Below are 27972 nucleotides of genomic sequence, written 5' to 3'. Positions count from 1 at the left end.
GACTTTGATGTTTGTCGTTCCTCTCCAAGCACCACCACAACCCAGTCATTCACCAAGCCATATACATTCTTCCTTTCTTTGCTGTTTTCTTAGTTCCTTTATGCAGCAGCTACTGTAGGCCAGGGCCTGACTACCTCGTGTCTGGATCTCATGTAGCAATTACCTTTTTGTTTGTTTCCCTATCTCTAGTCTACCTCAAACTCTCTCACTTCCTGTCCTTCTCAAAACTATGTACCTCCATCAACTGAATCTTCATAAAATATACCTTTGGATATCTCACTGCTCAAAAACCTCTGTCTGTGCTTTAGTTTCTCTGTTGACCATAGGATAAAGTCCAAACACATCCCATCATTTAACATTCAGCGCAGTGTCACTTCAAGTCACCTTTCTAACCTTATCTTCCACTGTTCCTTCTTCCACATTGGTCTGTTCTCTTTGTACTGAATGTATTGTGTGAATCCTGACCTCCGTGTCTCCTGTTTAAACATTTTGCATGGCTTGAATTCCCTTTCTCCTTTTCTCAATTTTATTCCCATACTACCTGTCTTTCATAGGCCTTTTGAGTCTCATCCCTTCCCTCTAACTTTCTCCAAAACCCCCATTCCACAGTGACTTCTCCCTTTTATGAACTCCTGAACCATTAAAGTCTGTACCACTGTTGATATTTACCAGATGCTGTTTTACACTGTTAATTATTCTGGAAAGCATGAACTATACCCTAGACCTCTTTGTTTACCTGGTGTGGTTCCTCATGTATACAAAGAATCAAGAAATTTTTGGTTTTCCATTTTCTGTTGATATCAATAGAAGCTTCTTAGAGGAAAGGGCTTGAAGAAACCTAAAGATTTCATGATTCCTGCCCCCTTGTGGTGCATATGAGGAAACTGAGATTGCAGCAGTTGAGTAAGTGGCGCTAGTTTCCACACCTTGATCAAATAGCAGAGTTGGAACCCAAATGCAAGGCTTTTGACTCTGAGGTCTGGCTTTTTCCACTACATCTTGCTGTCTATCTCACGAATAAAAGATGTATTTACATTGTTAAAAAATGTCAATGGCAATAGGCAAAAAGGGATATAGAAGGGTGTTTAGATTTATGGGGATGGGAGGATAGGGAAGGGATCCTTGGAGCGGGGTAGGTAAGTAATAGGAGGGCAAGGTAGTCGGTAGAAGTAAAGCAGAGAAGTCTGGAGGGGTAGGAAACAAGGGATATACACAAACATAAAAACAAAGATCAGGATTAGAGTGTGTTTGGGAAAGTATTTGTATATGTACATCTGTATGTATATGTATATATCTATAGTTATAGACATATCTAAACTTCATTGTAGCCTTTTGGGGGGGAGGGGGAGGGAAAAAAGAACAAAGTTAAAAAGTGCACAGCAGAGAACAAAAGAAAACTCAAAAGGAAGCAAAGAAAAGATGTGTTATCATACAGGCTTTCTTGAAATGAAAATTTATTGATATGTATTTCGAATCCTCTCTTACATTCTGCTATGCACATGACATGCTTTTTTTCTTTCTTTTTATTTGTCTCAATATTTAAGTTTATGATATGTTTTGTTTCTTTTCTCTATACTGTATTTGTATCCTGGCCCTTGAATCTAAAATAAAATTTAACCAAAGTCAATGGCAAGTCAAGTCTTGCAGTTCCTCTACAGTCAGAAACTTGGGTTCAGCTAGGATTTACATGAGAAAAATCCTGGAACTACTATGGCTTCAGGGAGGGGTTCTATTTCTGTATTTCCTCTGAAAGGCAGGCTAAGGAGTTTGGCTGTGGCCTTACTCTCAGGAGGATCTTGGACTGAGGATGAAGATGCGCTGTATTCCTCCCCCCACCCCCAGCACATCCCCTAGTGATAGCTGGTCCTAAGCTTGTCTCCAACACCCCAAATGTACCCCATCTCCAAAGACTACCTCACTCCCCATTGTTTCTTTTTCTTGCAAACTCCCAACATTCCCCATATTGAACCTGGGGAAGGTTGGCCCTTTGGAGTATCCAGGCATCCATGTTAGCAGCTGCTTATTGGGAAGATTCTTTCACTAGCCCTCCCTCTAGATCACCTGTCTATGGCAAGCTCCCTGGAAGGGTGGGTTCTATGCTTGTAAGATCCTTGTCACCTCCTTTGTAATTTTTGGCAGAATAGAATAAGCCACATGGGAGGATAAGGAATGGATAAATTGTGATCTCCATCACATATTATCTTTCATGGATCGCAGATTATCTTTCCCCCAAACCCACTCACTCCTCTTTAAAACATTTCTGTTACATCCAAGGGTACCACTGTCTTTCCAGTCACCTATACTCCCACAATCTCAGTTTTGTCTTTGATTCCTCATTTTTCCTCACCCCATATATGAATTCAGATACAAGATCTTGTCTCTTCTACCTTCATATCTCTCACATCCGTTCACTTCTCTCAATCTACATGGCCACCACATTTAGACCCTCAGCGCTTCTCAACTCAACTACAGTCTAATAATTTGGTCTCCCTAACTCAAATGTCTCTTTTCTCCAATTTATTGTCCATGCATACAGCTGCCAAAATGACTTTCCTAAAGTACAGATCTGACTCTGTCCCACCCCTGTTCCATAAACTTGTTTCCCTATTGATTTTGGCTCTAGGATCAAATACTATTTCACCTTTTGCTCATCCTTTTAAGTTTCTATTTTTACATTTTGTATTATACATACATATATCTATGCATGTACAGTTATATAATTAAAAATAATTATTTTGAGGGTTCATTTTTTAACTGATAGGGATGTGTAATCAAAGAAATTTGGAGACCATTGTCCTAAGTAACTTTCATAGAATTTCAAAATCTGTCCAAGGGGGTGATTTTTTCCCTTCCCTAAGTTCCCTTTGGGTGCTAGTATTAGCTTCAGAAGAACTCTGTAGAGATATGGTCAATGTATTAAAAAATAATTCATCCTAAAACAAATATTTGAAAAGCTTTTATTGTAAAGTTTGTCCATAAAAATCTGTGGTCCTCAGCAATCTATGGCAAAGCTTTTAAAATGTGAGTGGCAACAATTGATACAAAATGCTGTAACAATTGTATCCCTCTCATGCGATAGAAAGTGATTTTGTAATGCACAAGAATTTTTTTTTAACTCCAGCATCTTCTTGGCACTGAAAGCAATATTAGAGTACCAAATTGTCTCTTTGGTGTAATTTCTATGTCTTCTGTTTGATATTTACTTAGTTTCTCTCCTCTTAAATTATAGCTCCTCCCCAGTTTGTGGTTAGGCCAAGAGATCAGATTGTAGCTCAAGGTCGAACAGTTACATTTCCCTGTGAAACCAAAGGAAACCCTCAGCCAGCTGTTTTTTGGCAGAAAGAAGGCAGCCAGGTGAGTAGACAGCTTGAATGCTTCTTTGAAACTTCTGAACCCTAACCTCTGGCGTTCTTCAAAGTCAGTTGGCTCCTTCTATTTTATCTCATTGAGAATTCATTTCATATTTAAAATATGATAGGAGAAAATTCACATAGAAAGAATGGTGTTCTGACATAACACTTTTCATTCAACAAATATGATTGAGCACAGTGTAGGCATTGTGTTATGTTTATGAATTGTATGTAGCTTATCCTGATCACATCCATAGATTAATTGATAAAAGCTGAGGTTATTCCAAGTGAAACAAAATCATGTAAATCATAGAAAGTCAACTATGTATTCATTCAAACCAAAGAAACCATCATCTTTGGGTAAGTTTCTTTTGTGTGTTCAGGCATGTGAGAGACCGTTTTGCCAAAGTAAAAAATAAAAGCAGATTGAGCCCTTATTCATGCTTCGAGGTAGTGAATATAGCATCATTCTTTATTAATTTAAGTATAAGTTCTGTCCAAGGAAAAATGATTTTTCTACCTCACATTGAGTACTAATAACAAGAATGAATGTGGAAGACTGTCATATCACAAAAGGTCCTAAATCTCTTGTCTTGTTTTATTTGTTGTTTCCTTACTTGCTGAATCCATGTTTGGATCCTAGATAGCTCATTGCCCCGGACTTCTAGGCATTATGCCCTTCCATAGCCTCTAGCACAAATCATATGATTACTTTGGAATGTCAGGATTTCAGCTCATTTACACCTTGGGCTAAGCTGGAATTCCATAAAATGTCTCATGGATCCTTGGGGATCTCAAAATTCTGAGGGAAGGTGTTCTAGTTTGGAATTCCTCAAATCCAGTCCAGAGAAGGGTAGAATTTTATCCTTCCCTAACTCCCCTCCCCTTCTGAGTACCAATAAACACCCTGGGAGAACTTGTAGTAGACATTTTGAAGGCAATTATGATCCCAGAGTTTGAGGTGTTGGTTAAGAATAAACTCTCTTAAAAGGGCTTGTCACATTGAGAGTATCTGCCTGATTTACAATGGTCCATTGTCCCTCATGATACAGTAATCAATATAACTCGCTCTTTGGTCAAAACTTAGTTTCACCCAGGTGCTTTTCATCCTTGGATTCATGGAGAAACCCTAATGTCATTTCATTTATGCAGTTCTTCCTTATGATTTTATTTTTCCCTCCTCTTTTCTTTAGTTAAATCTGAATAGTCATCAATGTCTTGACTATAGCCACAATTCCTGCCAAACAAGGGCCAGGGAGAAAAATGGAAGAACAGCCATTAAACTACTGGTGAATTATTATCAGATTTATATGTCCTTTGACCTTTGAACCAGGTCTTTCCTAGGTCTAGATCATTCCACGCTTTAGCTTGTTTAATCCCTTATCCCCCACACTTTGCAGCTAGAAGATGCCTAAGCCCTGTTTGCTTTGCTATGCCCATGCCAAATTCTATTTATATCAAGTCAGTCTCCTTTTGTCGTTTGACAAAACAAGTTTGCAATTTAAGGAAAATCCAGCCTGCATACTTGTCTATGATTTGCGCTTTTAGCATTAAGATGGTATTTAACTATTTGACTTCAGCATGGTTAGACTTTTAGCCTCATTTGAGTACTTTTCCTATTCTTTCCATCACCACATACGTATATACAGCTCACTCACAGGAAAGAAGGATTTGGAAAAGTTTAATAGCATCAATTCATGAATTGTGAAGCTATTGAAAAAAAAGATCTCATTGTCTATGATATCCAATTTTCATAACACCATATGGCCACACATTAATACAAGTAGTAAGATCATGAATTTAGTGGTCTATAATTTCATTCACATGTGCTGCCAATGCCACCTAGCACTGATAGGCACCCAGGCACTTTCTGGTAAGAAAAAGCTCTCGGATTCCATGTTGTTTTTTCCCACCGTAATCCACTTTTGCTAATGTCATAGTGGTGCGTAATAAGAATGATGGGTTAGCTTGAATCATGTGTGATTTTCCACATCAACTGATCTATTAGGTGAGTTGATACGATGTTGTAGAAAGAGGCCTCTCAGAGAGTATCCAGCTCATGTGATATATTAGTATTACATAAATTAGTATTCTAACATCTAATTGAATGAAAATGCGTGCTTTGAATTATTGCATCATTTTCAAGTGGCTTTAGGTTCCAATCTTTGAGATTGGTTTAGTTCAGCAACATATTTAGAGTCTATAAAATAATTGTTTTATTCTAAAAATATGATCCATTTGTATGAAAGATTTGTAGCCTTTTAAAGTAACAAAATTTCTCTAGGAGGGAAATAATGTTTCCAGTTTTAACAAGTGGAACTTATGGGTTAGCAACCATCACTCCTTTTAGAAGGCTTTTAATAATATGGTAATGTTTATGTAAAGTGGGCTTATAGTGACACACTTGAATCTAATAAAGTGGACATTCATCATGTTGTAATAAAGAGTAAAGCTTCTAATTAAAGTAGGACATCATTTGCTGGATTAAAGTCATTTAGCGTAATTGAAAAGTGCTAATACCCTATTTTATCCTCTTCTATTGGTCTTACTTCAAGGGTAAAAACATTTTAAGGTGAAGATGTATCTTGTGTCTTTAAGTGAATGTTATTGCCTCCTGATTGTACTGTTTTTGAGCTATTTAATTACTAACCTGGAAAATGAATTACTATATTAAGAAACTGATCCCAGAGGGTTAGAATGTTCTTTGTTATGAGTAAATACAACATAAAAATTGATGTACCTTTATTTATAATCCAACCTAGAAATGTATTTCAATATGATTAGAAACAAATATTTTCTTTATTCGAGCTATAGTAAAGTAGCACTGGCTGACCAGGTTAATGTTACTTTCCTAACAAAAGAACTTTTGAAGCTTTGCAATGATAAATTGCCCACTTAAGGTTAAGGTGCTAGATATTTCCTTCTGCACTTTATTCCACTCCCTCCTAATATGTGTTACCTAGGCCATATTCTTACTTCCACTAAATGGAAATCAAGGTTTCAATATTATGGGTTTTTTTTAAGCTTAACATATGTATTCTCAGATTTTTTTTAAATTTTTAAATGAATAAGATACACTTATCATGTAATTTTAAAATTGTATACCATTGCAGACTTATACTATCATTGTTACTATGTTGTTATTTGGTTTAAATGTTCATACTGGGGCAGCTAGCTGGTGCAGTGAGTAGAGCACTGGCCCTGGAGTCAGGAGGACCTGAATTCAAATCCAACCTCAGACACGTGACACACTTACTAGCTGTGTGACCTTGGGCAAGTCACTTAACCCCAATTGCCCTGCCTTCCCCCCTCCGAAAAAAATGTTCATACTTCATTTCGAATTAAGTCTTAATACTTTTCACCTGCCTTGAGGCAGTTAGGTGATATAATGGATATAGAATGCCAAACATGGAATCAGAAAGACCTCACTTCAAATCTTGTCTCAATCACACTTACTACACTTACTACTTACACCTTTGGCACGTCACTTAAGCTCTTCCATCCTCAATTTAACCATCTGTAAATGGGAATGATAATAGCACCTATCTCACTGGGCTTTGTGAGCAGCAAAAGAGATAATTTATGTGAGGTGTTCTGTAAACCTTAAAATCCTAAATAAAAATTTATTAATATTGTTGTTATCATTATTATATTTTACTTAGCATTTGTAGATCAAAAAAGGAAATGCTGCTAATTTTCTCATGCTATCTTATTATTAGAATCTCTGAAAACCTTTACAAAACTTCAATTCATTTAAAAATTCTACAAAATTCACCCTATTTTTATGGATTCACTTCATTCTATTTAAAATACAGGATTTTTTCTTCTTTGTTACTATTCTCCCAAGTAGATTAATCTGTTCTTTCTATCTGAGGGTTAAAATACTTCTGACAAAATTTTATTTGCTTCCGTAGAACCTGCTTTTCCCAAACCAGCCTCTACAACCCAGCAGCAGATGTTCAGTGTCACCAACTGGAGATCTTACTATTACAAACATTCAGCGGTCTGATGCAGGCTACTATATTTGTCAGGCCTTAACTGTTGCAGGAAGTATTTTAGCAAAGGCCCAGCTGGAAGTTACTGATGGTGAGAACCATTATCTCATTCCCTTTATATGATTGTGATTGTTTTCTAGAAATTAAATTATAAATGTGTTAGTTTTTACAGATCAAATATCCCATATAAGCCTTTATTTGTTTATTTTAAAAGTTCTGTTATAATGAAAACATTATTTGAATAGTATCCAAGTGTTATTAACACCATTTCTTCTCCCAATGGAAAAAAATGAATGTAAAATGCTAAATAAATAAGTAAATGCATAAATAAAGAGGGGTATTATTTTTGGAATAAAATGGGTAACTCTTAGGAAATGACATAAAAATTTCCCCTATTGAGATTTGACCTTTATAATTAGCTTCATTTGATGATTTTGCTCTCTGCACAGATTAACTATAAACATGACACTTGCATTCACAATAAAATTTGGAAAAGATATTGAACACTGAATAATCTGATTTTTCCCAAGAAAATATTTATCATAGTTGGTAATTAGAGAAATTCAGACACACAGTGAAAAAAGTTTGAGCATAAATGTAATTATTATACGTTGTTTCCTAAATGACACCCGTTTCTTCATAACAAGGAGAGATAATTCTACCTTTTCCTCAAATTTTTATAAACCCTGTTTCCTTACATTGGCTACTGAGAGCAGTCTCTGGTCTGTGACCTCTCTGCATCTTCTCTCTTCCTCTCTCCCTCCCTCCCTCCTTCCCTCGCTCCTTCTCTCTCTCTCTCTCTCTTTCTCTCTCTCTCTCTCTCTCTCTCTCTCTGACAAAATGATACATTTTCATACAATTTAAATTTACATGTAGATTAAAAGGTCATTTAGAATTAATAGAAAGCAGTATTTCTTAATATCTGTCCATGGTACTGCCTGATTCAATGCTGTGTCTGTGATTGGAATAAATAGAACAGACAAACATGGCTGAGAGGACATTGAGATGTTAATGGTTGCACCTGCTGATGTTTTAGAGATTTACTGCCGTAGAGCCAAAAGGAGAAGTCAGGTTCAAGGATAACAGCGATGAGACATTCTTTCTTTAGCCAGTCAAGGGTTTTTGATCGACTGTACCTTTTTAATTTCTTTATAGGATAAAAATGTAATTTTTAAAGTTCTTGTCTTTTTTCTGCAATCAGTCAGCAAAAATGCCCGACTATGTGTACTTGGAAAATAAATCTAGTTGGAGATAATTACATGCAGAAACTTTTTTTCTTTCATAATATCCTAAGCACATAGCTAAATACTGTAGTAGTCTAGCTATGCATACTCTTATTTTTTTAAATAGAAAAGACAGAGTTAATTAAACAAAAACAAAGGACCAGAATAACTAGCTAGCATTGGAAAAAATGCAAATACAATTTAAAGTAGGAAAATGATTTAAGAAGGGAAATTCACATTCGTATGACTTATATGGCTTGTGGAACAGGTGATTTTTCATTATTATGCCTAAAGGAATTTACGTAGCATGCTTAATTTATTTTAAAACTGTCACTCTAATTTAAGTCATTCTGTGGAACTATAGGTCTCATTTTAGTTTTGTTTCCTACACTGAAAAGGAGAAAGCAATGAAAAATGACCCTAAGTGTATAGGTTTATGATTGAGATCATTCAATACATTTAGGTGCCACTGGATTAGATATTAATTCTTACATTGATTTTTACTTAAGAAAGCAATCAGAGAGTCAAAGATCCTTTGGCAGTCAACACTGAGTAGACATTATGAAAGTTATTGATTTTGAAAGTAGAGAAATCTAATTTCAAGATTTTAGAAATAATATGATATATAACTTCACATACTAATGTAGATTTTTTATTTAAAATTATAGAGCAGAGTTTTTTCACTTTGATTAATAATTTAATAATGAGTAGGCCACAGTTTGTATTTTCACACATTTTTTGCAATTAAGATCCAATTGACATTAAGATGCAAAAAGTAAATCATGCCAACTGATTATGCCATGTATAGCACCGCTTCTATTGTTACATTTTTACATTTGTAGTTCTTTTCTAGTAATATTTTCAATTTAAGTGTTTGTATGAGAAGAGACTACTATAGTAGAATTGTTATGATAAAATATACTGAGTTAAGTGATAATTTCCCTGACTTTAGATTGCTGTATTCCCTAAAAGGACTTCCATATAAATTCATTCTTATTGATGTGTGCATACATGTGTATTAGCAGGAAAGGGAAGCATAGAGCATAGAACTACACATTTTTAAATAGTGGCTAATATTCTGAGAATAGAAGTAACTTAAATGTATTAGATATTGATAATGAATTTCAGGATATAAAATATAACAATAGATTTTTGAGGATTTATAATGTATAGTGAATACCATAGATTTATTCACAGATCACTGAAAACCCTAAGTGTTCATTTAACCTTTGACTTTAGTGTCATGGAAACCTGTAGTACTATTTCACCCATAACATTCTTGAAACTGAAAATTCCTTCTGGCCAGGAGATTTTCAATTACTTTATTGATCATTCTGTTTTAAAGTGCTATGAGATATCCCTTTGGACAGAAGGGGAAAAAAACTAATTAGATACCCTTTGACTAAATCTAAGGAATTCATGCATCTTAAAAGACATATTGCTACAAAATATTTGAATTTATGTTTTTATTCCATGGTTCCCCCAAATATTATAAATATTGCATGAGTATAATTAAACTTTCTAACCTTTCCTCACTGACTCTAAAGTGATTATCTTTGGATGAATATTGTCCTCAGTTTGTATAAACTGATATATAATAAAATAAAATAGATTCTATTAAGCTTTCACATTAGTGTTCTGAAACCTAGCCATTGTTGCTTAAGGTTCTTCTTCTTCTGTTATCTTTCTGTAAAATTTAGTCCAGTTTTAATTACTTTTTGATTATGTTATTTTTTCTACTTAAATTAACAGCTTTGTCACAAGCTAATAAGGCTGTACTAAGGTATAATGCTCCTAGTTTGTTGCTAACATATTAACAACAACAAAAAAGAACTGTCATACTGATCAAGGCCTTTGAGATTTATCTGACATTTAGCATGTGTTTTTATGATCAATATCACAGTAGAAAAACCTCTAATTAATTAAAACCCTAAGGTTGTCAATAGACTAAGAATAAAAGATCTAATGTTTGCATTCTTTACTTTTGATGCTTTTGGTCACTGTTTCTGAGTTTAAAATGAAATTTCAAAGTATTCTAGTAGCTAGCTTAAAAAACAGATTACTATATTTTCAAGTCCATTTCTAAAACTATATTCTTGAGTAATAAGGATGAAACATTCAAGTTGGGAGTTGCAGTAACATAAACTGGTGGCAATCAAAGTTTGAAATTAAAAAAATAGGGGGCGGAGCCAAGATGGCAGCTGGAAAGCACGGACTAGCGTGAGCTCCCCGCCAAGTCCCTCCAAAAACCTACAAATAATGACTCTGAAGCAATTCTAGAATTGCAGAACCCACAAAACAGCAGAGGGAAGCAGGGCTCCAGCCCAGGACAGCCTGGACAGTTGCTGAGTGAGGTCTATCACGTACAGAGCTGGGAGCTGGGAGTGGAGCGGTGTGGAGCACAGCCCAGCGTGGGCCGGGTGGACCAACCAGACCAGGAGCCGGGCGGAGCGGGCCCTAGCGCCCTGAATCAGTGAGCTGTGGCAGTTGCTAGACTTCTCAACCCACAAACACCAAAGACAACAGGGAAAGTTAGTGGGAAAAACTGCTGGGGACAGGGTGATAGAGTTCCCAGTTCAGCCACCGCCCCGGGGGCAGCAGAGGTGCGGCAGCTACAGAACTACAGCTGCAGTTGCTTCTAACCCCAGGCCCACCTGGTGGGAGGAATTAAGTGGCAGATCAGAGTAGGAGTGCGGAGCCTGCTGAAGATGAGTCCAGTCCGGGTTGGTGGTTCTTGGAGAAGGAGGAGTGCTGGTGTGGCAGAGCTTGCTGTAATAGCTCTGAAAACAACAGCACATCCCCTCAAGCTTGGAACAAAGTACTCTTTACTCTATAAGCAGTCATACCCCGCTGAAAAACTCAAGGGTCAAGTAAGTAGGCTGGGAACATAGCCAGGCAGCGAAAACGCACCCAGATTCAGTCTCAGACTTTAGAATCTTTCTTTGGTGACAAAGAAGACCAAAACATACAGACAGAAGAAGTCAACAAAGTCAAAGAGCCTACAACAAAAGCCTCCAAGAAAAATATGAACTGGTCTCAGGCCATGGAAGAGCTCAAAAAGGATTTGGAAAAGCAAGTTAGAGAAGTAGAGGAAAAATTGGGAAGAGAAATGAGAAGGATGTGAGAAAACCATGAAAAACAAGTCAATGACTTGCTAAAGGAGACCCAAAAAATACTGAAAAATATACTGTAGAAAACAACACCTCAAAAAAGAGACTAACTCAAATGGCAAGGGAGCTCCAAAAAGCCAATGAGGAGAAGAATGCCTTGAAAGGCAGAATTAGCCAAATGGAAAAGAAGGTCCAAAAGACCACTGAAGAAAATACTACCTTAAAAATTAGATTGCAGCAAGTGGAAGCTAGTGACTTGATGAGAAACCAAGATATTATAAAACAGAACCAAAGGAATGAAAAAGTGGAAGACAATGTGAAATATCTCATTAGAAAACCACTGACCTGGAAAATAGATCCAGGAGAGATAATTTAAAAATTATTGGACTACCTGAAAGCCATGATCAAAAAAGAGCCTAGATATCATCTTTCAAGAAATGATCAAGGAGAACTGCCCTGATATTCTAAAGCCACAGGGCAAAATAGAAATTTAAAGAATCCACCAATCACCTCCTCAAATAGATCCCAAAAAGAAATCTCCTAGGAATATTGTCGCCAAATTCCAGAGCTCCCAGATCAGAAAGTACTGCAAGCAGCCAGAAAGAAACAATTTGAGTATTGTGGAAACACAATCAGAATAATCCAAGATCTAGCAGCTTCTACATTAAGAGATTGAAGGGTTTGGAATATGATATTCTGGAGGTCAGTGGAGCTAGGATTAAAACCTAGAATCATCTACCCAGCAAAACTGAGTATCATGCTCCAAGGCAAAATATGAATTTTCAATAAAATAGAGGACTTTCAAGCTTTCTCAGTGAAAAGACCAGAGCTGAATAGAAAATTTGACTTCCAAACCCAAGAATCAAGAGAAGCATGAAAAGGCAATCAAGAAAAAGAACAAGAAAAAGAAATTGCAAGGGACTTACTAAAGTTGAACTGTTTTGTTTACATGCCTACATGGAAAGATGATGTGTACGATTCATGAGACCTCAGTATTAGGGTAGATGAAGGGAATATGCATATGTGTGTGTGTGTGTGTTTGTGTCTGTGTGTGTGTGTGTTTGTGTCTGTGTGTGTGTGTCTGTGTGTGTGTGTATGTGTGTATACATAGAGAGAGAGAGAGAGAGAGAGAGAGAGAGAGAGAGAGAGAGAGGGAGGGAGGGCACAGAGTGAGTTGAAGATGAAGGGAAACAAACACTTTTGAAAAGGGACAGGGTCAAGGGAGAAAACTGGATAAAGGGGGACAGGTTAGGAAGGAGCAAAATATAGTTAGTCTTTCACAACATGAGTATTGTGGAAGGGTTTTATGTAATGATATGCCTGTGGCCTATGTTGAATTGCTTGACTTCTTAGGGAGGGTGGGTGGGAAGGGAAGAGGGGAGAGAATTTGGAACTCAAAAATTTTAATAACACATGTTCAAAAACAAAAAAGAAGTTTTTGCATGCAACTAGAAAATAAGATACACAGACAATGGGGCCTAGAAATTTATCTTACCCTACAAGAAAGGAAGGGAAAAGGGGATGGGAGGGGAGTGGGGTGACAGAAGGGAGGGCTGACTGGGGAACAGGGCAACCAGAATATACGCCATCTTGGAGTGAGGGGGAGGGTAGAAATGGGGAGAAAATTTGTAATTCAAACTCTTGTGAAAATCAATGCTGAAAACTAAATATATTAAATAAATAAACAAAAAAAGAAAAAGAAATTAAAAAAATAAAAGACCGGGAGGATAACAAAAATCATTATTATCATAATATATAAGACAAAAATAGCTTCTTAGAGGCAAGTCCTATGACTAGATGAGAAGACGGGATAAGTATAATGGAAAAAATTGCCTACTTCAGGGGTCTTTTTAGAAAGAGTAGAAGAATGATCCTTTAAAACCAACTATAGTCGTTTTCTTTGGAAGAAAGTCTTGCCTCTGAGAAACATATTGCTAATTATTCATGCCCAATAAATATTTCTGTTTGATTATTAATAGGAACCCCACGACTAAGGTTTGAAAAACTCTCATAAGAATTGCTTTGGTACTCTGATGTTTATGTGATTTCATCAGTGTGTGTAGTCACTCTCCAGATGGAGATCACCATCCTTCCGCATCTTCTCATTTTGCGTAATTCTTATCCAGGTTTTCCCAGTTATCCACAGGGGACCTACACAAATCTTTAGGTAACTTTGTATTGTGCTTTTAGCTTCATTCCTCCAATGAAATCCACCCTGATCTCCTTCTACTCAATTTTGAGCTGTGTTACTATACATCAATAGTTCTATATTTACTGCAAATATAATATTATAGTTTCATCCCCAGACCTATGTAGAAAGTTTCCAGTATTTCCTATGCTTTCAATAAATGTGTCCTGAAAAAGAAAAGATGCTTCTAAGTATCTTCATGATTCTACTTTTCAATTAGGAATATTATTTCAAGAAGTAGAAAAATGGCTATCATAGCCCACTTATTATTTAAGTTCTTTAAAATGGAATAAATGTTTAATGTACCTTTCTCTCCTTAATATAATATATAGCAAAATAATTTGGCATCAGATTTATATGAATGCTGTTCTGTATTGTGACTACAAATAAAGATAAGTTTGTTTAGTGATAATGTGCTTGTCTAAAAATGACAACTAATCACTAGATTAAAAAAATTGATATTTTCATTAAAACAAGCATCTTTGTCATATTAGGCTAAATAATCATGTATTTAGAAATATTCTGTTCGAGGGAAGAAATTTTAACTGGGGTTTTATTTTTGTTTGGGATGGCTAATGGCCGTTTTAAAATTTGTCTGAGAAACACCATACTTTTTTTTGAACATCCCCAGCCACAACTACATGAAAATCCAATATTTTGTTTATATAATGCTTAAAAAATAAGCTGAGCGCAGAATTGAGTAGATCCCACTTGGAAAATTATGCAGTGTTTTCAGCGATCCTAAGTTACTTGCCATAGCAGAATCCCAAATTTGTGGACTCAAGCCCTGTTATTCTTCCAATGGTGTCTCATAAATGTGAATCATGGAACAACACTCTTAGAAGAATTAAAATTACAAGTAATTAAGTGGCAATGAAAAGACACGGTGAGTGTAAATAGACCAGAACATGCTAGCTATATGAATTTTGCTACAGAGGTGGCGTAAAAGATGTTGAAGCTATCTATTATTACAAAAGGAGATGACTCAGTCATGAAAGACAAGATAGGGGCCAATCATGAGGAACAACAGAAAACCCAAGTAGTATGTTGTCATATCTGAGACAGTGAAAACATCAGAGAAAGGCTTCCACCATGCTAAGTGGATTGTCTCTTTGAAATTTATGGAGTAGGTAAGAATATCAGAGTTTGAAAAAGGTTGGAGGAGTTGAGACATGCAATAGTCAAATGTGTATCCGCACATCAGTACTGTGGAAGCATCGCAGAATTTTACCATTAACATATGGCTTTAGCATACGTAAACCTGCTATAGAAACTTAGTAGAACCAATATGGAAGAATCAAGTGTTGTATAGATCTGCACTTGCATCATGTTAAGTAACAGTGAAGCCATATAAATGAGTAATATAAAATAGTATTTAACCTATTAGCAGATAGTGGAATCATTTAGTGAATAAATATTTTTAAGGATGTGGAAAATTATTTTGAGTATAAATCACTGGACAATGGGATATTCTATCTAAACACTGACCTAGATTGTTTTGTGAAATACATCACGCAATCATATGTAAAATATATATAGAAAAAACATTTTTCATTTTAAATATGATAAAATTATTTAATAATGAAAGACATGTTAAGCAATCTGTCTTATTAAATAGGAAGCATTAAACACAGTGGCAAACATTCCTGTCTCAAATTAATGAGGATATGGTAGGAGATGATTCCACTGTATACTATCAGCAATTGTAAAATGAAAGCAAATGAAAGTAGACAAGAAAATATTTTCCTTTAAGTGGTTTTAAATACAATCAATAGTTTATAAAAAAACTAAAAATAGCTCATATTATCATTTCATTATCAGCAAGTCGTTGTCTTTCTAAATAATTATGAACACAGTAAATCATCTAATTATTAAGGTCAAATACCTATTTTATAAGTTCAGTAGATGTGCTTTTTTATCTCAACTTATAGATTGAATGACCTTATAAGACTGTACATTAGTAAAATATTCTGAAATCTTCTTTATCATTTAGTTTTGACAGATAGGCCTCCACCTATAATTCTACAAGGCCCAGCCAACCAGACATTAGCAGTAGACGGTACAGCCCTGCTGAAATGTAAAACCACGGGTGATCCTCTTCCTGTTATTAGCTGGTTAAAGGAAGGATTCACTTTTCTGGGTAGAGATCCAAGAACGTCTTTACAAGAACAAGGAACGCTGCAGATTAAGAATTTACGTGTAAGTCATATTCTTGGCATGGCCAGATTCTTCAAAGCTATATATTTAAGTGATATTCTTTGTATTAATGTTTACTATTCATGCTGTAATTAATAATGATAGTTTTCACTGTATGAACAATGCTTTTATATCTACACAAGATTTCTATACATCTTACTTATAGATCATAATATTACTAATTTTACAAATAATGAACTAAAGTTCTTTTAAAAAATTTACAACTTCAGAATCAATAATAATTTGGAAATATCAGATGTCTTTCACTGAATGAACAATAATTTTATGTATACCAACCTGGAAAGTGTGCATGTTGAGGAATAATGGGAGATGAGGTTAGATGTATAAATAGGTTTGGAGGTAAGATAAGTTGCTGGAAGATCACAAAGAGAGGCTGAGCAATTTAAATCAGAATGAGTAGGGAAGATGAAGAGTTACATATCCTTTAATACAAGAACGAAATTGTGGAAAGGAAGTTTTGGAAATATGTTGTAATAATGTGTTAAGTAGTCAGAAGTGAAAAAACAAAATGAAGACATGTTTGGAGGCAGTCATTTAATATTAAGTGATGTGGATCTGACTTCTAGGGGCTGATTGTACAAGAGTGGAGGAAAGGGTGAGTCTAAAAGGTGTTATGTAGATCATCAGAACTTTGTGACTATAAATGGGGACGAAGGAAATAGAATAATCAAAATCAGTCAAGTTATTGGACATGGAGAACCAAGAGGAAAATGGTATCAGTTGATTATACAGAGGAAGTATAGGAAATAGTCAATTTAAAGATAGATTTATGTTTCAGTGTGCCAAATACCAGCTTCTGTTAGGCTGTACAAGGGTTAATATCTCATAGACAGCTAGAGATGTAGGACTATAGAGATGGGAAAAGGTCATATCTGGAAACCATGCAATTCCTTATATTTGTTTTGTGAAATGACATTTTCATTTGTAAATATTTTATATATTCATAATTTGGACTATTTAGTTGGTAGATTTTCATAAAGTAAGTATATATTAGTTACATGTATCAAAATTTTTATTGTTTACTTCTAGGGAGTGCTTCAAGATTAACTACAGCTCTGAAATGATCTTATATGTTCTATATTTATATGATTCAAGTCTATTTTAGAGAAAATAGAATAAAACAAGGTTTTCCTTGGATAGTAGTATTGTTGTGATAGTATAGGTCAAAGAAAACATAAATTTATAACATTTTTCTTTCATTGTCTCATCGCTGATCATAAATTGTTAACCTTCTTTCAATGAAATGGAATTTATTAAAAAATTAATGCTAGCTCTACTTGAGTAAACAATTTAGCTTTTCTCTCTGGGCTAAAGGCAGGTTTGGGCCATGAAGGTTAATGCATTTTTCCTGTACAGCTGGATTAAAGGGTGCGCTTGAATAGTCAAGATCCCCAGTAGTGTTGGAAAGCAGCAATTAAAGGTGGGAGCTTGATGATCTCAAACAAACCTTCCACACATTGACAGATTTCTGAGTAGTCTCTCTGAGACACGAGCTCTTAGGGGCTTCTCTGCAGCCAACTCTGCAAACATAAGAGTAGGTGATGGAGTGTGCCAGCACATTAATCTCTTTGTTTAAAGCACCTGGCCCATACACATGCAAAGAAAGGACAGAGGGAAAAAGAAATGGGAAGTACTAGTGACCAACAAAGACATTATTTAGGATTAAAGTAAAAAGAAAAAAAATAAACTAAATTAAGGTGAGGGTGATGATAATATAAAAATGAGTTATGAAATACAAGAAGCATTTACAGTATTTTTATTTGGTAAAAATCAAAATGGAGAAAGTCATTCTCTTTCTTCAAAGATCATCTTTAAAGGTGTTTAATTTTTACTCATACAAGTTTCTGTACATAGTCTTCTTGGTGTTTCAATTTTTTAAAAATTTGTTTTCCATAATGGTATTAGTACAAAAAACATCTGTAGCAGACCAACTGCAGGATGAAGCATGTTTATCTTTCTACTAGTTAATTGATAACTGAATGAGTGACTTGTTTTTGAGAGGTAAAATAGATCTCATTTAAAGCAACAACAGCTTCAGGTGACTAATTTCATACTTGCACCTCACCGCCATGACAAAGAGATAGAATATTACCTAAGCATTCCTCATGTCTCATCACATTTACACTTATTAAAAGTTGTATGTTTCTCTTCAAAAACTACGATAAAATGCAAAGTGTTTTGCTTATTATAACACTAACATTTGTAAAAGAGGACTAGTTTTTTGTTTGTGTTCGTCTTTTTGATTTTTTCTTTGCATAGCATATTTCATGGCTTTGTATGCTATAGTTGTAACTTATTAAAATCCAAAAACTACTCTTTAAATTTGGCTCATGAATAATGCTTCAGAGTCTTCTGTTTCTAATGACTATAATGCTTGAAGAACTACATTTGAAAAAAATCTATAGTATTATAGTGACTACAACTTCTATCATTCCTTTAATAATATGAGGTAAGGTGAATTTTCGTTTATCAAAGATATTTTATTTGTATGATGTACACATCACTATATACCTTCATTACTGTGTTTGAGTACTTTTCATTCTTTTCACACCGTTTTGTTATGAAATAAAATTTATTAATGATTTGATGAAATTCGTGCTATTTATTGACTCTCCCTCAAATAAGAACATTGCCAGCCAGGAAATAATATGGTAAAGAGCGTTGTGTCTATGCAATTTAAACACAAGTTAAAAATTTGTGAAAGTAAAAACAAATTAAGGTGAGCATTGTAAAAGCCCTCATAAAAGCCAAATATTTAAGGATTTATCTGGGAATCAATCCTGGAACCGTCAGCCTTAGCATACTTACCATATGAGTAAATTTTGCCCAATATTCCATAGACTCCAGTATTTCATCTTGAATTACTCTCATATCCATTAAAATATTTTTTCCTTACTGACTCCTCTTGTTCCAGCATTGGGAATTTCAGTCTTCAGATTGTTCAGCAGTTTAATTTTCAGTAGTGGTCAGATTCTGTACCAGCCTGGTTTTGGTGTAGGATTCGGATGGATATTTGAATTTTAAATGAAGTTGAAAGGAGAGATGACTGTAATATGCATTTTCCCAAATATCCAATTGTAGTATTAACTTGCTGGAAGCAAGTATTCTCTACTGAAGATTTTAACTTTCAAATATCTACTCATTTCAAAACACTGATATTTTACTATAACACAGATTCACTATTCCATTTCACTGTATCAATAAAACTATCTGGAGTAATTCTAGAATGAGAAGGTGTGTACTATCTACCAGTACTCTACCATGGATGGATAGTGATTATTTTACATACATTTAGTGTCTTTTACCACTTTAAGAGATTTAAAATGGGATTTTTTTCTAATTCCTAGTTTGACACTGTCTATATACTATGATTATGCTCAATAACTTTGTACTTTAACAAAATATAGTTGTGTGGATAATTTTTTCATTTTGAAATAATGCATAACCAAGAAATATACAAATTAAGTGCATGCCATGAGACAATATTAAGATTTACATTCATCTTCAACCTCCCTTTGTTTTGTTTTGCTAGTCAGTCATTTTTCAGTCACATCTGACTCTTTGTGACACCATTTGGAATTTTTTTGGCAAGAATACTGGAATGATTTGCAGTTTCCTTATTTGCCCTTTGTTTTATGCCTTTTCTAAATACTTCTCTAGGAAAAGCATTTTTTTTTTTAGGTTTTAAGATTATTCATTTTTATTATGAACTTTTCAGTTGGTTCACTTGAATTGGAATAAATCTACTGCTACAAATAGTGTACTGCATCAAGCTATAATACTTTCTTATTTAGTTTCTGCCATTACTATTAGCCCTTTGAACCTCTTGATTATCTATCCCAGCCAACAATAGCCACTAGAGGTAGAATTTTGTATGTCTAGGTAAAATATAGCACTGATGGGAGGGTAGGGAACTGCATCTGTCCAGCCCCAAGTATTTCCCCCATACTTCTTTTGGTTCAAACCTTTGAGACCGTATATATTGCTGCACTGAAGTTTTTGAAATACAATATTACAGAATTAAAAAGCAAATTAGGAATTTAAAAAACACCTTTCATTAATCCCCATACATTCATTGGTGACTTAATCACAAAGTCTTTGTCCTCTTTTTTGTTGTTCAGTTCTTCAATCATGTCCTACTCTTTGTGACCCCAGCAGACTAGGCCCCTCAATCCTCCGCTATCTCCTGAAGTTTGTCCAAGCTCATGTTCATTGCTTCCACGACACCATCTATCCATCTCATCCTCTACCGTCCTCTTCTCCTTTTGCCTTCAATCTTTCCCAGTATCATGGTTTTTTCCAATGAGTCCTGTCTTCTCATTATGTGGCCAAAGTATTTAAGCTTCAGCTTTAGTATTTGACCTTCCAATGATTAATTTCTTTAAGTATTGACTGATTTAATCCCTTGCTGTCCAAAGGACTCTCAAAAGTCTTCTCTAATATCACAATTCTAAAGTGTCAGTCCCGGGACGCTCAACTTTCCTTATAGCCCAACTGTCATAGCCGTGCATTGCTACTAGAAAAACCATAGCTTTGACTCTACAGACCTTTGTCGGTGAGGTGATGTCTCTGTTTTTTAGGATGCTGTCCGGAGTTTCTATAACTTTCCTTCCAAGGAGTGTCTTTTAATTTCATGGCTACAGTCACTGTCAGCAGTGATCTTTGAGACTGAGAATATAAAATATGATACTGATTCCTTTTTTTCATCAGTTTGTCGGGGAGTCATGGGGCCAGTTGCCATGATCTTAGGTTTTTTTGTTAAGTTTCAAGTCAATTTTTACACTTTCTTATTTCACCCTCATCTAGAGGATTCTTAGTTCTTTATCACTTTCTGTCATCAGAATGGTATTGTCTGCATATCTGAGATTGTTGATGTTTCTCCTGGCAACCTTAATTCTGGCTTTTAATTCATCCAGCCTAGCATTTCACATGAGGTGCTCTGTATATAAGTTAAATAGATAAGGTGGCAACATGCAGCCTTGTCATACTCCTTTTCAGATTTTTAACCAGTTAATTGTTCCACGTTCAGTTCTAACTGTTGGTTCTTGACAAGACAAGTAATATGATCTGGTACTCCCATCTCTTTGAGAACTTGCCTCATTTGTTGAGATCCACATAGGTAAAGGCTTTAGTGTAGTCAGTGAAGCAGAAGTAGATGGTTTTTTGGACCTACCTTGCTTAATTTCATAGTGCACAAATCTTGGCAATTTGGTCACTAGTTCTTCTCCCTCTTTGAAATCCCGCCTGCTTTCCTAATAATTCGCAGTTCACATAATTGCTGAAGCCCAGCTCGCAGAATTTTAAGCACAGCCTTGTTGGTGCATGAAATGAGTTCAATTGCTCTTTCATTTGACCATTCTTCAGCATTGCTCTTCCTTAGGACTGGAATATAAATTGATCTTTTCCAATTCAGTAGCCACTGTTGGGTTTTCCAAATTTGCTGGCGTATTGAGTGCAGTACCTTAACAACAATCTTTTACTATATTAAATCGCTCAGCTGGAATTCCATCACCTCCACTAGCCTTATTGTTAGCAATGCTTTCTCCAGATCAATAACCACACCAATCCTGGTTATCAGAGATGTTAAGATATTTCTTATATAGTTCTTCTGTATATTCTTGCTAGCTCTTCTTAATTCCTTCTGCTTCCGTTAAATCCCTATCACTTTTGTCTTTTATTGTGCCCATTGTTGCATGAAATGTTCCCTTGATATCTCTTTCTTGAAGAGATCTCTTGTCTTTCCCATTCTGTTGTTTTCTTTGCATTGCTTATTTGAGAAGACCTTCTTATCTCCTTGGTATTCTCTGAAATTCTGCATTCAGGTGGGTATATCTTTCTCTTTCTCCTTTCCCTTTCAGTTTCCTTCTTTCCTCATCTTTGTCCTCTGCACCACTCACAAATAACAAATTGTGCAAGGAATCTCCTACATGAAATACAATTAAAATCATGTTTAAACTATCAGTGGAATATCAGAAAGTTTTGGGGTTTTTTTTTTAAGGCTTAAGAGCATAATATGTTGAAGAATTTACCCTAGATAACCTCTAAGGTTTGTTTGAACTGAAAAATTCTCTGAATCTGTGTTGGAAAGCAATATATCTATCTGATACACAGATTTTATTCACTTCTTCCATTTCATTTTAAATAGAGATAGAAAGAAAGAAAGAAATACAGATCTTGCCTATTTACATATCTCAAACTATATAGCAGAAATGAATAAAGATTTGCATATCATATGTATGTATATATCAAAATATTTTGCCGAAATTAATAACATCTATGTATTAGATATGCACATAATTAGAGGTATAATAAAATTTCTGTATCTGTATATATATAATTACATATATGTATATATAAATGCATGTGTGTATACATGTATGTATGTGTGTATACATGTATGTGTGTGTATATATAATATCTCTGTGTGTGTGCACGTGTATGTGTGATTGTGGTTTGGGGAGTCAGAATTCACTGCTACTTACAGACTCACATGTGCATGTGTACACACATGTGTATGTGTGTAAATATACATAATACATATATGTACACACATACACATGGATATATGTGGGCATACATGCACATATATACAATTATGTGTATACACCCATACATGCTTACACAACACACTTGCACACTTGTAGTCATCAGTCACCTCCTTGTCATATAGAACAACTTGATGGATGGATGAGCTATCTACATACCTCAGCTGCTATTGTTCATCAACAGCAAACATTTATTAGCCACCGACTGTGTGCTAGGCACTGTGCTGAGTGCCAAGGACACAGAGAAAGGCAAAAGACATTTCCTACTTTCAAGTAGTTCATAGTCTATTGAGAGAGAGAACATGAAAACAACTATATACAAAATGTACACAAGGTAAATTGGAGATACTTTGGAGGGAAGGCACTAAGATTTAGGAGAACTGGGTAAGGTTTCTTATAGAAGGTGGGATTGCTAGGAGGCAGAGATGAAGAGGAAGAGAGAGAGAGATGAGGAGGAAGAGAGAGAGAGTTCTAGGCATAGAGGACAAGTAAAAATGTCCAGTGTTATGAGATACGGTATTGTATCGACACTGAATTGCAGAATACATGGGGTAAGGAAGGGGGAAGAAGATGGGAAAGGCAAGAAGAAGCCAGGTTTTGAAGAGCTTTAGAAATCAAGGAAAGGATTTCATATTTGTTCCTGGAGTTAATGGGAAACCACTAGAGTTTATTAAATAAGAGTGGAATGTCATGCTCAGCCTGCCTTTTTGGAAGAACATTTTGATAGCTGGGTGGAGCACTGAGCAGAGTGGAGAGAGACCAACCAGAAGGTTATTACAGTAGCACCAGTGTGGTGGGTGTATGAAAGAAGAGAAGGAGACACAAGTAAGAGATGTTGTGAAAGTTGAAATGACAAGCCTTGGAAACTGATTAGATATATGTTATGAATATGAGAGAGAAGTCACATATGACATCCAAATTTTGAACCCAGATGACTGGGAGCATCATAATGTCCTCAAGTAGTAACAGGAAAGTGAAGAAGAGAAAAGGGTTTTGAGGAAAAGAAAGGTGTGCTTTGGACGTACTGAGTCAGAGATTCTTAAAGGATATCCTATTTAAAATGTGTAAGAGGCTACTGATGATGCAAGACAGTGTAGCTTAGGAGAGGGAGTAGAGTAAGTTACATAGATCTGAAAATTAGATGCATAAAATGATAACTGAGCCCATAGAATCTGAGATCATTAAACAAGATAAGAGGGAGAAGACAGACTAGGGACATCTAGCATTAGTGGGTGTGACCTGGATGAAGATGCAGCAAAGGAGACCAAGAGAGAACAGTCAGAGAGGTAGGAGGAAACCTAGAATTAAGCAGTGCCAAACACCTAGAGAGGAGAGAGTATTCGAGGGAAATGGGTAGTCAGTATCAGAGACAGCAGCCAGATCAAGGAAGATGAGACTGAGAAAAGACTATTAAATTTGCCCATTAAAAGATCACTGGTGACTTTGGAGAAGGGGATTTCACCAAATAATGAGGTCAAAAACCAGAATGCACAGAGTTTAAAACTGATGGAGGAGAGGAAGTGGAGGCATTGATTGTAAATAATATTTGTCAATGTTTCTCAATCAAATTAACCAAATTGATCACATGTTTCTCAATAGGTTTAGACAGGAAGATGCCTAGAAATATAGGATGCTAGCTAGTAGGCATGGTAGGACAAAAGGATGGTTTCTTGCACCTTTTTTTTCTTTTATAAAGGAGGGAAATGTGGGTAATTTTGCAACATAGAAGTTAGTAGATAAGAAAAGACTCAACATTAGAGAGAATAGGGATAATAGAGGGAACAATCTGCTGTAGAAGATGAGAAGGAATTGAGTCAGGGATGCATGTAAAGAAAGGGCTTTGCCTTGTCAATGAGAAGGTCTTTCTTCCTGAAAGACAATGGAGAAGAAATAGTAGGGGAAGATGAGGAGCGGAGAAGAGAGATCTCTTCCAATAGCCTTAATTTTTCTGTGAAGTATAAGTCAAAAGTGTCATCTGAGAGGATGGAGGGAGAAATAGACCCAGGAAGCCTGAAGAGGAGTGAAGAGGTTTCGAACATTAGTTTCCTAATGTGAGGGCAGAAGCCAGTGAGTCGAAAAAGACTGTCAACCTGATAGTGAACATTGTATCCCCAGCACTTAGCGCAGTGTCTGGCACATGGTAGGGACTTACTTTTTTTAATTTATTGAGTAGAGAATACTGAGTCATGGTGGTGGTACAGAGAAAGTCCTATAGTAGCAGTGAATCCTGACTACCCTGACCTAAGTTGCGAGTTAAAGATATAAATGAAAGTTAACCAGTACTAGAAAGGTCAGCCTGTGTTGCAGTGTCTCATTAAGGAGTAAGGAGGAAGAAGTAAGAAAGGAAACAATTTGACATAAAACCAGTTATTTAATTTTTTTGGAGGGGGGAAGGAAAGGCAATTAAAGTTAAGTGACTTGCCCAAGGTCACACTGCTAGTAAGTGTGTCAAGTGTTTGAGGTCGGATTTGAACTCAGGTCCTCCTGACTCCAGGGTCGGTGCTTGACTCACTGTGCCACCTAACTGCCTCAAGTTATTAAATTTTTGAGCAGGGATTCCGGAGAGTACGGTGGAGGAAATAGATATGTATTGAGAAATTCGGAGGGAGGAGTTGTTTCAAGGAGGTTGGAAGTGAGGGAGCATACATTTGGGGATAATCAGATTTATACTTGACCAGCCAAAGATTCAGAATCAGTAGGATAAAGAGAATATGATGGGATGGGAATATGCTAACCATCGAGGAAAGAGTCTAGGCAAATATTAGTGGCTTAAGGAAGATCCTTTAAGAGAGCTAAATTCAAGGCCCTCCCTCAGGGTTCACCCTGTGTCCCAAAAAGATGCAGAAGGCCTATCTTACAATGGACAGGATCAGCCAACAGTATGGCCTGCAGTAGTACAACCAAGAGACAAGAACTGGCAGTTTAATTTGAGCCAGGTTCAGAAAAGATTTCCAGAGAGCTGGGGAAATCTCTGGAGCAAGCAGACCTGAGGTGAGTGCCCTAGATTCGTGCCAGGAATCCTTGGGAGGGAGACAGAGGCCACAGTCAGATTGCCTGGGTATAGGGATGGAGTTTTAATTCTTAAGAGAACAAGGGGTTCTTCAAGCAAAAGACTTTTACTCCTCTTCTCCCACCTAACTTCTTTACTTCATTCTTCACACATTTCCATGTGTTTAGAGAAAATAGGAAGTAAGAGATAACAAAAAAAAAGGAAATAGTATGTCTATTTATTTATTGTTTACTTGCCCATCTATCTCATAGTCTCTCAATTGCAATTTTTTGAGGCATATAACTTCATTTACAGGTTTATTGAAATAATTTCTGATATCAGCTCATGTTCCTGAGTGTTCTGAGAAATATTATTCTGAATTTTTAAATGTGACACTACAAATTCTCCTTGCAAATTGATATTAGCAAATGAGGACAATAGCCATGAATTGTAACAAAGAAGAAAGGAAAGAAATACAGAGATAGTTAAAGACATAGGCAGATAGATATTCAGGCAAATATTCAAAATTAGTATATAAGTGGATATTGTTATGTCATAGCATAACAATATGTGGTAGGGTAAGATGAAACATAATGTGGTTTTCCCATATCATTTAAAAAATCAATTGTAGAAATATTATGAAAACGAAATTAAAAATTTGCTAACTGAAAATTACTTCTACTTCTCTCATATTGTTTACCTTATAACAGGCTGTTAGACATTTGTTTTTTACTTTAAGGAATTAAAGATTACCTCAATTGAAATGTAATATTTATTTAGAAAAATTACTTTGAAATGTTTTGTACTACCCCTTTTTGTTCACCATAGGTTTCTGATACTGGCACTTACACATGTGTGGCTACAAGTTCAAGTGGAGAGACGTCATGGAGTGCTGTGTTAGATGTAACTGGTGAGTTCCTAGTGAATGCCTTGAGAGTAGGACATTCAAATTTTTTTTTTAAGGATAAAAAATTATGCCTCATTAAATAACTTCAATTAAATGGAACCTCCACTAAAGTACTGATGTAATGTTCCAAGAACTTGAAGGTTTTTAGGGTTCTGCAAAGCTGTGCCTAAGCTCTAACAGTTCTTTCCACTAGATAGGACCAGGTGCAGATTGTGATTTGTTGTCTCAGTTCCACCCTATTTACATGTAGAAGGCCTAAATAACAGAAGGCTAACCTCGATGTGATCGTATTTTAGAAGGAAGAGAGGAGAGGAGGATTGGCAGTAATTTCTGAAATCATTAGAAATACAAAGTGTTGCTCTGAGAAAGTATAGAGACTGTGACTATGAAGGGAGCACCAGAAGTGATTGTATCAAAGATCTGCCTAAGTATTGATGAAGAAGAAATCAGCATTAGCCATTCTAAGTGCATTTATGCCAGAGAGCATATCATATGTCTTTTTGGTATTGCCACAGTTCTCCTCACCAATGTCTACCAATGTCAGGTCAAGAATATGATAAATGTGATTAAAAATAAGGCTCTGCGTGTAGCCATTTGAAAGACAGTACTTAAATCAACAAACATGTACTGATTGTGCCTGTGGTCAGAACACTGTCCTAGGCACCGGATGATGCTAAGTTCATTTTTTTTAAGTCCCAAAGTTGTAGACCTAAAGTCAATCTAAGGGGTCCATGTGAGAGCATCCAGAAGAGCCAGTAGGTGTAGTACGTCATGGTCTCAAATGCTACAGGGAAGTCAGTCCAGGGGGCATGGGAGATGTTAAGAAATTCTGAAGACAGAAAGGGAAGCAATTCCAACAGGAGGAGGAATGACGTTTTATGAAGGGAGTGATATGAATACAAAGGGGACACACAAACCAATTAAGATTTTAAAAAGAAATTGACTGAAGATAGAAGAAAAGAGTTAACTAAAACTGTTGTAAGATCATGCTGTGGTCTGTAAAAATGGTGTCAGGAGCGTTCAAGCTCGTAATGAGCTGAATTTGGCAAGGTAATCTAATGACGACAAAAAGGGATATTGGAGGCGGGGGGAAATGGAGAGGACCTTTTATTGGAGTGAGTATGATGACGATAACTGACAAAAGAGAGATTGCAGAGCTGCTTAATACTTACTTTTTTTTCTGTTTTCTTTGCCAAGGAGAATCACCTTTGCACTGGAAATGATGGAACAAAAATGAGTAATAGGGAGTTGATACCCAGAATAAGTAAGGAGATAGTAAGAGAGAACCTTGTTGCTCTTGACCAGGTCTTTTGGCCCCAAGAAACATCTTGTGGTCCTAAAAGAATGGACAGATTTGACTTCTGAAACACTGTCATATCTGATATGACACTATCACATTTGAAAGATTATAGAAAATGGTAGTAATAGCAAAAATATGGAAAATAAAT

The 27972-nt window shown here is 35.8% G+C and overlaps 1 protein-coding gene across 1 annotated transcript in view; it reads left to right on the top strand.

The window, feature by feature from the left end:
* Nucleotides 1-27972, top strand: part of ROBO2 (roundabout guidance receptor 2) — a 252777-nt gene that overhangs the window by 106223 nt on the left and 118582 nt on the right. The window contains exons 6-9 of the mRNA XM_036753392.1: nucleotides 3230-3354; nucleotides 7265-7436; nucleotides 15860-16065; nucleotides 26446-26527. Coding sequence (XP_036609287.1) covers nucleotides 3230-3354; nucleotides 7265-7436; nucleotides 15860-16065; nucleotides 26446-26527 — 585 coding nt within the window. The remainder of the gene's footprint in view (nucleotides 1-3229; nucleotides 3355-7264; nucleotides 7437-15859; nucleotides 16066-26445; nucleotides 26528-27972) is intronic.

Source organism: Trichosurus vulpecula, chromosome 4 (assembly GCF_011100635.1).
Source record: "Trichosurus vulpecula isolate mTriVul1 chromosome 4, mTriVul1.pri, whole genome shotgun sequence".
Taxonomy (NCBI): domain Eukaryota; kingdom Metazoa; phylum Chordata; class Mammalia; order Diprotodontia; family Phalangeridae; genus Trichosurus; species Trichosurus vulpecula.
The sequence above is the reverse complement of the archived record's forward strand: the minus strand, read 5'-3'. Positions and strand labels throughout refer to the sequence as shown.